The sequence below is a fragment of the Ammospiza nelsoni genome, chromosome Z, assembly GCF_027579445.1.
Source record: "Ammospiza nelsoni isolate bAmmNel1 chromosome Z, bAmmNel1.pri, whole genome shotgun sequence".
NCBI lineage: Eukaryota > Metazoa > Chordata > Aves > Passeriformes > Passerellidae > Ammospiza > Ammospiza nelsoni.
The window spans coordinates 57,876,412-57,889,343 of NC_080669.1; the positions used below are offsets into that span (position 1 = coordinate 57,876,412).

Here is a 12,932-nt window from a genome sequence, read left to right on the forward strand (position 1 = left end):
TTAAGTCTGCTAGGCAAATGTATCATTACCATCATCTGTAGATCAAAAAGATCAAAACCCTGTTCATTAGAGGGAACAGAAATGCACGTCCTTCTATTCCTGTGAACAAAAGGCCTATTTACTTAATAGCCATTACTGGTAATGTCTATGTCATTTTTCAGGCTAATCATTGTAGCAACCTGAAATTTAAAAAAGCTTAAAGTGGAGCTGAATCATAATTGAACAGGACTCAATGGAACATTATCCCAGTATCATAGCAGCCTTTTCCCCTGGACCAGTACATTCAGATTTTATCACATCAATTGATCAATGGGGGCTTCATAAAACTTTAATAAAAATTTGAAAGGGCCTGTATCCAACCTCCACATTTGTGCACACATATAAGGAATCTTAGTGTTGCAGGTGAGATGGATAAAGAATAAACTGAAGTTGCCTATTAAAAAATCCTTACCCAAGCTATATAGTGTTCAGTTTTGGATTCTGCAACCTGGACCTACATTTAGTAAGAATGTGTTCTTAATTATCTGTCAAATAATGCTTGTTGCTGCAAATTGCTCAGTAACTACCAACAAAATTTAACATTGGAAAAAATGTACTTAAAACATGGGTTTATACCCTTTAAAAGAGTATGGTTCATATCGGAGCAAAAAATTAACAGTAGCAACCTAACAAACATGCCAAAAAATACTTTTCTCTTTTCCTTTTTCAGCTTTTATTACCTCTTCTTGTACAACAGCTGTAGTATTCTTGGAACAGTGAGGTTATAAAAATTTCCAGCAGTCCAAAAACATGAAAACGTCTCCATTTCAGGTGATCTGCATTTGCTGATTTGTGGCCACTGCAAGAGGTCTGTCAGAAAAAAAAAAAAAGCAGGGGATAGAAGGATACACATTAAACAAATCCAAACCCCAGATAACCTGCTGTTAAAATGAAACAGCACCTTTAATGAATAATTAACTTTTCTTTCAATCCCTTATGTACAATGAGGCAAGATTTAAATTCTTACATGCATACATATAGAGGGATATAGAAGCCATAAATTCAAAAGACGCATCAAGCTCTCTTTTGTGCCATGTAGAAGTGAATATAATCACAGCTTGACACTAGGCAAAGGGATTTGCCAGCCCTACAGCTGTAACTGAACAGAAAAGTCTGTTTCAGATGGAAGGGCCCTAAAACAATCATCCAATCCAACTGCCTGACCACTTTAGGGCTAACCTAAGGTTAAAGCCTGTTATTAAGGGCACTGTCCAAATGCCTCTTAAACACTGGCAGACTTGGGGTGTCAACCATTTCTCTAGGACGCCTGTTCCAGAGTTTGACCACTTAAAGAAGCTTGTCCTAATGTCCAGTCCCAAGCCCTCGGGTGCAGTTTTGAAACATTCCCAACATGTCCTGTCACTAGCCCTCTTATCAGCTTTGTTTCCCTCCTCAGGATGCAATCAAGGACATTCAAATCTTCTTAAACTGCAGCGCCCAATACTGCACACAGGGAGGTCACACCAAGGCTGAGCACAGTGGGCACATTGCCTTTGGACTAGCTGGCTGTCCCCAGTTTGGTTAGTTCAGTACAGATACATCTGAATTAGCACTTCATTTGCTTTGAAGAAGGTGTGGTACTGCAGAGCTTCCATCAGACTCACCACAGCTTAGCACATACCCAGCTGATGCATTTCATGACACCTGCTCATGACAGAAGCTACCTTGAGCTGAGCTACCTGAGCTAAGCATGGGCATGTTCTGCCACATGCCCACTTCTATATCCACAATTTCTATTCTTTGTCAAAACTGAAACAAGGAAAGCTCATAAAATGACTGCTGCAATAAGTCAGCCACATCAACTCTTGTGAGAAGTATAAATGCAGAAGTTGCAGGTATGATTCACTGCTTCCAAAGCCAAGCCTTAACTTTTCCCTGAGTTTGAAGGTTTTAATTGCCAGTCTTCCCTATTTGGCCTGAAAAGCTTTCAGAGAAAGTACATGGAATTGTCTACCTCTCTTCACAGACTATCTGGGAATATGATTGTTTATTTAAGAAAATTTCTCCAAAATGCATTTAAGATGTAGATGTTAGTCAGGTATTTATGAGTGGTGAAATGATCCCTGAAAAGGGAATAACATGGTGCTCCTCGACCCTGCATGCAAAGTTCTTTACAAAGGTTTTGGCCGCTGGAAATATATATCACAGCTGTGAATATCAGAATTTCAGACAAAATAATAAGGAAGAAATATGTTAATGTCAGGTTGGCAAAACATTGGAACATATAGCCCAGAGAAATAGTGGGTGTCCCACCCAGGAAACATCCAAGACTAGGTTGGACAGGAGTCTGAGCATCCTGGTCTAGTTGAAGACAGCCTGTTTGATTGCAGGTGGGTTGGACTAGAGGATCTTACAGATGCCTTCCAGCCCAAACCATTCTCTGATTCTGGGATAATACTTGATACAAGACATTTACCTTCAAAGTCAGATGCAGTTATCCACAAGCACTAGGGACTTCCTGCTACACTAGAGGATATTGTGGCCTTCATGAATGCTGACTCCTTTATTTATGGCTCAGACAGACGCAGCCACTCCATGCCTGAGCAATCTGTTTTTCTCAGGCTCAATGGTTTAAATTGTGTACTTTATATTACAAACTGCCAAGTGTCCATATCAGGCACTAACTGGTACATGAGTATTATGAATTTCGGTTTTGCTCATCCCATAAAATTGTCTGATTTTACACTTTGGACAATGAACAAGGCCTGAGAACATGTCTGTAAATAGATTTCACAAGCTGGTTAGATTAAATTTCTTTGCTCTCCCCTTCCCTCTCCTGCCTCCCCAAAGCATTGAGAATTCATCTTGCCACCCTAAAATAAGTGAAGTTTGATTGGAAAGATTTAAAAAACTGGCTTTTTTCTTAGCCAGCATGTTCTGTTTCACTCAACTTTAAATAAGTTTCAGTTTAAAACTGAAACAAATATTGAAATGAACTGTTGGTGCAAAGGGAAACAAATTGCACTGTTCTTTTTCCAGAAAATATTGAAACAGAACATTTTTACTATTGTGTCTAATTATTTTTAGTGTGATATTTAGTGTTTGACAGCTTTGGCAAAACTTCAAAATGCTTCTGGGATTGATGTTGATTTGAGCTTTTACATAGTTTCACATCATTTGTCAAACAATTTCTATGCAGTAGACGTCTTTGTTAGAAACAGCACATGATCACGAAACTGCAAATTGTTGCAACATAAGTCCAAAACAAAATAGGATAAAAGATTCAAAAACAGTATTGTATTTATAACTTTTACCAGTGCAAGTGTCCCAGCTTTCAAATTTGAAGTTTCTTATTTAATTGAAAATCAAATTACTATATAAAAACAAAACAAATGAAAAAATGTTTAAAAACAGAAGAAAGAAAAATGAATTATATTTTCTGCTTTTACTTCAAAGACATGAATAAAATTGCATAATACCTATAATCAAGAAGACACATGTCTCTCCCTTCTTCTATAAACACATAGTGTGCAAGGAAATACATGCTATGGCTTTTCCTGTTTCTATCCTCAGCTACATGCAAATATAGTTATTTTTACTGCAACACATTAAGAATTTGAGAAAATGATATATTGGAAAACTACTAAATTAGAGTATTTCTGTTGATGTATTTCACTTAGATCTTGAGAGGTCCAGCAGAATCTTAGATATAGGCTCTACCATGTCTTACTAATCAATTATCTGCAATTTACCAGCTTTATGCACACTTTCAGATGTACAAACTCTTTTAGGAAAACAGATCATAGCACAACCAGAATGGCATCATTTACAATGGAGAGGATTAGAAATGCAGAGTACAGATTAAGACTTGATCTCTTACATCCTAACTTCAGAAGAATGTATCCCCAAGTCTCTCATTTTCACTTCATCATGACAGGAACATTAATTCTCTATCTCATAGATGTTCCATCAACAGTCCCAAGAATTTTAGAACAGGGAGTATTTTTGTTTGGGATTCAGTACTCCTGGTTAACCAGTTTATATGAATACGTATATTTTTATTTTATGACTATTTGAAAGAAATACTATCTTATGATAAACGTTTCCAGTTTCTGTATCAAGTTTTCAGCCGCAGATTTTGTGACTGACTGAAGAAAACTTTAGCATATTAACTTGTGTAAGGCTTGGCATTCCTGGGGTAGAGCTCATGAATTCCTTGTTTCCCACACAAGTCAATTATCAGCATTGTGCATCCTCTGTGAGCTCCATCTGAACAAACTGTCCCAGAATGTGATAACTGTAAGCAATAGCTCAGCTGAATGCATTTAGGCATAAAGACAGCAGGGCAATAAAAGTAAAGGCTGTCAAACGAAGATTTTAAATAGACTAGAAGAGAAAAACAAAGAAGAGCAAAACAAAGCATGGATGCATACTTGCTCATTTCCTATCTAAACCAGTAAGTTCCAGTCAAACTGTCATTAATAAAACCACTTGCTTTACTCAAGATAATGGCTTGACCAAATATGCCATTTCAACAGGAAAAAACATGGGAAAAAAAGTGTCAGAAGGCTAATTCTTTTAGAGATTGAATTTACTTTTTTATTTTCCTTTTCTTCCTCTTCCTGCCCTTCCTCTAATAAAATATAACTTTAAAAGGAGCTGAAAGTGTGGAAGACTAAAGAACTGACATATGTAACCAGGGTGCAGCAAAACAGTTTATCATCATCTTGGAGAAAGTCCTACTGCTACCAGACCTCTAGCATTTCTGCAGGGACAACAGTGGAGGAGTATACAAACTGTACAGAAATATCTCACTTATTGGTGTAGAACTTTGGTAGGTGAAATGATAATAAGCATATGACTGATAAAACTCAAGCTAACTAAACACAAAATGATAAAAGGGGCTGCACTTTTGCTGAACAAAATGAGGTGTTTCTAGTGTGAATTTTAGAAGCTTCAAGTAGAATTATCCATTATCAGAACTTCCTGTACCAATCAAACCTACAGCAAAGTTAAACTCACAGAAGAATAACATGCCCCAATATGCAAATCACTGATAACTAAAATCTTATGCAACAGCACATCTCTTAATATAATCCATTCTCAAAGCACATACAATGTGTCACTGCTAGAGCGCAATACAGAAAGTTGGAAATGGCAATACAATGAAGGGAATTAATTACAGTTAACACTGAAAACAGCTATGAAAAGCTGGAGTGCTATTTCCTGTAGCTCAAATTTGTACATTGGCAGTAAATGCTCTGTCAATTAGCTCCTGCTCTTGAATCCACCAGGCCCATCAAAGGTTGGGTCATTTAATTAATAAGAGACAGTTGATTTCTGTGCTACCAGGAAATTCTAATTTGTTTAAATTAGGCAGTAAAATGGACCACATTTGGTGTCAGTGGATGATATGTTGAATAGGTACAATCTAGTACTAATAAATTGTCAGACATCCTATACAGAGAGCAGGAGAAGCAGTACAGGGAGACAAGAACCAGGTCACCTCTTCACATCAGGCTGCTTGCTAATCTGACCCAGTTTTTGCCCTAAGTAAAAGGGACCCATAAAGGACCAACAAGTTCTGGAATATATTTTTGTGGAAAAGAATAAAATTTATTTAACATCAGTAATAAATCAGATCCTTTTGTACAAAATAGTTGACAGAAACAAAGCAAAGCTTGATAACTCTGATATGCTGTATCACAGTGAAAACAGAATGGAAATGTTGTGTAAGAGAATACTATGACCATGAAGTAAGCCTAAATATATTAATAGTTCATGATAAATTCAGGTGTTTTTTTTAGAAGAATGAAAGTGGGATGTTTACTTCTGCATTGAACATTAATTTGGTGACTGCTATCTCAAAATACATTATGTAGGCATCCCTGCAAAGCAGCTAACTATTCTGGCTGATCTTTCAGAAAAAAACTCGAAAAAAACTTCTTCTATCTTTAGTCTAGTGAGTCTGATATGGTTAAAAGCACAAAAGCCAGGAGAAACTGAGCTTATTCCATAGCATAGAAGTCTAACAGCTGTGCTGGTTTCCCACACTTTCTATGCTATCAAGCATCCACAGAACAGAAATCAATGTGGCTCACACATGTAAGGGTAATACACACAAATGAAGTAAATAAAGCTCAGGACTGAGAGAAAAAACAATCACACAGCATTACTCAGTACCATTGCCCATGGGAAAGTACAGGGAGGAGAGTGGATGTGCACATGTGCCATGTCCCATGGTACTTGGTATGTGCTTTCCAAATCGCGCCCTACCATGTGCAGTGGTGGAATCAAGGGATTTCTGTTTCAGGTAATCACTGTCTACTGGCTTGTCTTCATATACAACAAATAAAGAGAAGCAAAGCCAAAGGTCATGGTAATTGTAAATGAAAGGCAGTTAATGTAACAAGCCCATTTTCAATTCTCTCTTAATTGCTTATGTAGTTGTAACTTAAATTGAAATGACCTTTTCAAGAAATTATGTACAAAAAAAAAAAAAAGTGTAATGCTTTTATCTGTTACAGCCATTGCCAGAGATGTTCAGTATTGGCTAGCATTATGTGGAAGATTATGTGAGGAAATATGGAAGCACAAATGAGGTCCTGTGTCAAACAGAATGTGCAATTAGCAAACACCACAAAAGGTCTTCCATGCCCTTCTCAGTGCAAACAAATTTTTCAGTTTGCAAACTGAAACTGAAACTGATAAAAATTTTCAATATCCTTCTTTCTCCTGCATATGTACTAGCAATTTATATTCTGAAGCCCAGTTCAAAGTTAACACTGTCTAAAACCAAATGTATTGCTCCCTACCATGCAGCAATAAGGGGTTATCTTTGCTGAGATTGGTGCTCAGAACCAGCACCAGAAAGACAAGCTTTTCAGAAAGAGAAGCTAAAGTTCAACTTGGCATTCCCAATCCAGGACCTAACACCTTCCCAAACTCTAAGAGAGTACTCAAAGGACATGGGGAGTAAGATTGTCAGGTGTAAGAACTGCAACTTGACAAAACAATGAAAAGTCACTCTAGGGCATATTTTAATGCTCCTGCCTAAATGTTGCAACTTACTTCCCTTGTTTTAACATTAGCTCCCTTCCTATAAACAAGAAACTGTGCAGATGGGGCACTTTGACTGCACTGCAGTGGCTACTGGCACTGGGTAAGGGAAGCCAGGTCTTGGTCTGACCAGGGGATAAGAGGGGACCAAGCCTTGAGCCCCAGAGCCTGGTGGAGGTGGCTGGGGCATGGAGCCCATGGAGGGCAGGGTACTGCGGGGCACACCTTGCAAAACCTGGCAGCAGCAAATGACTGTGGAGTGATGTTAGGAAAGCAAACAGCACAAGTGCCAGCCTGACAACAATACAGAGACTGTTTTAAAAAAAGAAGCAGAGTAGTGGGAAGTAGAGGAGTGGGAGTAGACAAATGGAGCCAAAACAGGGAGAAAAAGAAAAAGGAGAACAAAGGCACAGGTGAAAAGAAGAATGAGAAAACCACATGTTTGGAAAGAAAAGCACAAGAAAGCATAAGTGGTTATGACAGGAAGATAAGTAAGGGCAGCAAAAGACTTGAGGTAAGGCAGAACAAGCATAACATTGAAAAACTATAAATGAAACACATGAGCTGATGTAAGCCTGCAGTCACTGTTACTCAGTTCAAACAGTGAAGACAACAATTTTGGGTCTGGCACATGCATACCTTGATAATGTAGAGCAGAAACTGCATGTACCTGGGATCACCCAAGAGAGATACTAAGGCAACAGACTGGAGAAGAAAGCAGATGGTTGCAAGGGCAGTGTGAAAAGAGACAAGCAAACACTGACACAGCAAACCTGTTTAAGGACTACTGCAGAATAATGCAGTTCTGCACAACAGAAAGACTGAGGTCTTCCTCACAAATCTAAGTGTCAGACATCAGGTCTAATACAATCAGTGCTCCATGAAAGCAGGGCTGTGAGTTTGCCTGGTTTCATTCATCACCAAGATGCAGCCATGCACTAACAGTGATATTATATCCCAAAATCCATGGGCAAGATGACAATGACACTGTGTCCTAAACATCATCAAAACAGTGCTGGTTATACAGAAATGTGTCCTGATATTTCTTGTTTATTTCCTATCCACACCCTTGTTACACTTGAATGAAATAACTCACAGAAATATGGCCCCCAATCTGGCCTTGTTCTTGACATTCAGTCCTTTTAATTCACACTGCTTTTGGGAGATGAGAGTTAATCTCTTAATTCTTGTACTTTCCACAGTTAAACTTTCAAGTTATTTCTGACTTCTGCGGATTTTAACCATTCTTCAAAACAATGGCTGTCTGGTATATTTGCAGTATCTCTTTCTACATGGCAGGAAAATACTACCTTTTACTCTACAGAGATTTTAAACCATCGCCATTTGAAGCAGTAAAATTTGGCCTTTATTCAAGTGAAGCAAAAATTCTAGATCTATCCAGAGAATAATTATCTGAATATCTTTGAAGGGCATTCCAAAAAGGCAGCAACAATTTGTTCCTTAGTCTGGAGGGAAGTTCCCTATTACAGTCACCATATAGCAATTTAAAAAATATGGAGATAAAAAAAGATATGGAGGCTGCTACTACAAGAGTCATTTGTTACCTTCACCTGGAATGAAATTCCATAGCATTTTACTGAGCCATTCCCTGAGAAGTGCTACTACAAAAAATATCCTTGGCAAGCAGAGTCACAGGCACTCAACAGAAGCTGAATTCTCAAAGGAGTCCAAGGATTCCTGTGGCAGTGATGATTGAAAACTTTTTGAAGACTGCAAGTCTAGTGATTCTTCACAATTCTTCATCACGACAACCACCCAATTTCATCATTAGACAGACTGTGAAGTACACAGGGACTTACATGGTATTTTCAGTCTTTTTGCAGCTCTAGGCCATAACACTTTCTTTTGGATCCCAAAGAAAACTTAATTGAGTATTTTAGAATATTCTGTTGTGCCATATTTCTCTTGTGCTTTTTTAAGTATCTGTTTTATTACTGTGGCCAGAATGTTTATTCATTCCATAATTCAGAGCTTTATTATTGCAATAAATCGTGAACTATGGGTTTCCAACTTCAAAGTGAAATTTAAAAATTGAACCCAAGAAGAATAAAATAATTGTTTTCTCCTCCTTTTACCTTCAAACCTAACAAGTACATGAGTCTTTGCAGTTTTGCAGGGCTCTTGCTTTTGTAAGAAAGTTTTTTTTTAGTAGGTTTTAAAATGAAAATCACTGTGACAATAGTTCTGTCTCCTCTTAAGCAAAGTTCTAGTAGCCCTACTACGATTGTCCTTTTAATCATATTTATAAAGCAACAATCTCCATCTCCTAATGGTCAGAAATGAAGCCAATATTGTGATAGATCATTTAAAAGTCCTGCTAATTTACAAACTACTTTTATTTGAAAAAACCCCAACCAAGAAATTGGAGTACCAAGCAGTTCTCACAGCCATGACTTGACACATGTGCTGTGGATCCCAGCTGGATTCCTGCACATGAAAGGAAATGTATGTGACACAGCTGTAAATTACAAACAGGGAGTATCTGAAGCTCTTCCCAAAATGGGAAAGTTGCTGAGCTGGATGCATCTTGACTTTATCCGAAATTCAGGATGATGTAAATACCAAACAAGAGAAGAGCTCATGTCAATGATGTTAGACTGGTGGAATTAATTCAACAGTGGAAAAACACACACCCCACCCCCAGAAGTACTGGCAATTCAGCACTAGGAGGAACAAAACATCAGAGAACATACAAACGGGGGACACTCATGACTAAGAAGTGAGTTTGGCTTAAGGGAATAAAACATATTTTCCTTCAGCTTTTATTTCTGTCATCTGGTTTTGAACCTAAAAGATCTTCTGATCATCTCTATGGCACTGGGTGGCCAGAAGTAAGCCTCCAGACTAATCCTTATTTTACTACTGCAGAGTAGTAAAATGGAAAATCCAAAAATCACAGTGGACAGATTTATAGAGGATTTTTTTTTGACAGACTGCCAAAAATGATTTATTTACATTATGTATCCTCTGCTGAACTTGACTTTCTCTGGCACCTGTTTTGTCTTTCTAAGAATCCAGTGCTATCAGCCCTGAGCTTCAGAGCTTACGTAGGGAAGACTCATGGACAGAATACTTGAAGTCTTTGAAATAAAGGCTCCTGAGATATTCTTTAAGTTTGGTGGCTATTAAAGAATGAGACTTTCCCATCTGGCTTGTTTTCCACCTTCCATTTCATAAACTAGTCTTTTCAAATGACTACAGGAGGTATTTAGAAGGAAGATGTGTTTTTTAAAATTTGAAAATACAGACATTTCCTGACAAGAAAGAAACCAAGCCCAAACATTCAAGTTAACTAAAGACCAACCTAGGTTTCTTGAATTACTGTAGTCTTTAGCATGCCTCAGAAGACTTCATTTCTGATAAAAGCATGGACTTTTAACAATACTATGCCAAGGAGAGATCCATTCCCCTGAGTGCCATTCATGCAAAAGGAATACATTTTTCATGCTTTATTTGGATTAACAAAAGATTAATAGGCACTATCAATAAGGGAAGATCTAATGAGCCTTTAAAACAATCAAAGAAATAGAGGTCAGTCAGGAAACAGTCTTACATATTATTTATAGTAACACACTTCCTTCTCCTCTAGGAGCTCTCCAATATGCAGTTAAAGTCAGGAGGTCACGAACATTTTACACACAATACATGAAGACTTTTGCAATTGCCCTCATTCAATTTATCATTAAACATTTACACATCATCTCCCCAAAACTACTGCTTTTTGCAGGGAAGAAACAGGAGCAGCAGAGAGGTTTGCTTCAAGTGAGCTCAGATGGTTCAAAGGAAGAATAGTTCCTAAATCCCAAATGGTTACTCAGAAAAATCCTGCCATCAACAATTTGCTTCACTGTGTCAGACACACATTAAAGAACACACTAAATGCCAGTCAGTTAGAAAGCTCCATTTGCAATCAGTTTTCTAGATGCAGGTGGTTAGTCACTGATGTATGCGCTATTCATTGACACTGGGTACTACAACGAGATACACCTTGCCTGCTCTAGAGACCCTGTAATTTTGGAAACCGTGAAGGCAAGTACTGCAGAACTTGTCTCCTACAGTAAACATGCGTCACCTCCCTTCCCGCCCACTTTTCCACGCTCTCTTGAGTTTTCTTACAGTATCCTCTCCTACTTTGTAAATGTCAACAAACGCACCATTAGAGCCAGAAGCTGTGATTTTGCTCCAGCGCGTTAGTAAGAGCAAATTGGTTTTAAAACAAGTCACAGACCACTTTTGTACATTCAGCCAGATTTTCCTGATATAGTCTCAGAACTGTGATGATTCCATCTACCCCTGCACAGTAAGGGGTAGATTTGCTACTCAGACAGGTATAAACAATAATGTTATAATCACACCATCTCTTCATCAAAAATGGCAAGCTGTAATTATATAAATTGACCAAACCTACATTTTTGGCACACTGAGGAACATGAGATTAAGGGATTAATTCACTCCATCTACAGGTGAAGAAAAAAACATGTTATTATGCTGAGCTAAAAGCAGCACACAAAAAGTAGATGAAAAAAGACAGAAGAAAAAAAAGGAAAAGCATGCAGAAAGAAGACAAGAACCCAAGTATTGAATAAATCCTATGACACCTACCTGGAAGCACCTTTTTAAATGCATGTTATAGAAAGAAGCTTAAACGGAAGCCTGAGAACAAAAAGCCAATGCACAAATGTTGCTATTCAACTGAAATAAGTGACACTAATTAGTCTGTATTACAGCCATAAGTGTATATTTATTCTGGTTTTCCAAAAAGTCAGAAGGGCTTGCACAAATTGGCATCTGCCTGAAGAACCAGCCTAGGCTCATTCACAAGCTCTGAGTAACTGACGAAACCCCCCTAATTTTAAACAAACACTGCTTCTTTCAAAATATTTGATCTTTGCTACTCTGAGTAGCTACAAAATTAATTTTTAATGAAAACATAAAAAGAAAGAGCAAAATATTTCTGTGGAAAGTTGACATTCAAGAAACTCAACAGAAAGGCAGCAGTTACAGCAAAACGTTAGATCTGAAAAAGCTCAAAACTGAGGAAAAAGATTAAATGGCAAAAGTAAGCATACAGTCTGTTTAAAATGTTGCAACATTTTAGACCTACTTGCCCTTACTGACACATCTAAGAAGTAAACTTGTCAATAAAAGTCCATCATGTTTGTTCTCTGTCATTGATTTTGAGGCCAGAACAATCCCGAACAGTTGGACAGGTTTACATCAGCCATTACAGTTGAACTTTGCAAACTGTGAAAAACATGGATTTGTTTTCTAAAACACTGCAGTAAAGACTCTACCAAAAGAACAACACTATTTCCATTAAAAAACCCTTCCTTGGCAGATGTTCATTAGTGTTTAATGCTGGTCACAGCTGGACTAAACTCAGGAAAGCTGAGCTCAGCGCTTCAAGCCTGGAAGTTTATTTGCATCTCTACAGACAAATTCTTCAGCTTGCAATCCAGCTGAGTATAGCCAGGCAAGTGTTACAGGTTTTCCCATGGTGTTCAAAGCTGACTTGAAAGTCTCTGAGCAGGGGCTCAACTGTGACTTTCATCACCTTCCTTTCATAGCTGGGTTAAAAGTAATGTTAAAACAGGGGATGCAGTTAGACCTTGGAAAAAATAATTACACCTAGAGAGAGGCTATCTGATTGTTTCCACTGACTTTGCACTGCACCACACATAAAGATAGTCCCCAGACTGAATATGAAAACTGCAGAGGTGACATTCAAAACTCAAGTCAGCCTCAAAATCTGCAAAGTTCTGAGTTTATGGTGAACTTCTGGGTTTCTGTCACCTTGCTTATTTCAGTGACCAAGAAAAAAAAATATACTGAATGACATCAGCCATCACATTCTGATGGTTAACCCAGAAATA

General features: G+C 37.9%; 1 protein-coding gene across 2 annotated transcripts in view; it reads right to left on the reverse strand.

The window, feature by feature from the left end:
- Positions 1-12,932, reverse strand: part of GHR (growth hormone receptor) — a 117,384-nt gene that overhangs the window by 12,765 nt on the left and 91,687 nt on the right. For both annotated transcript variants that reach the window (XM_059492190.1, XM_059492189.1), the window contains one exon: positions 720-849. In XM_059492190.1, coding sequence (XP_059348173.1) covers positions 720-849 — 130 coding nt within the window. The remainder of the gene's footprint in view (positions 1-719; positions 850-12,932) is intronic.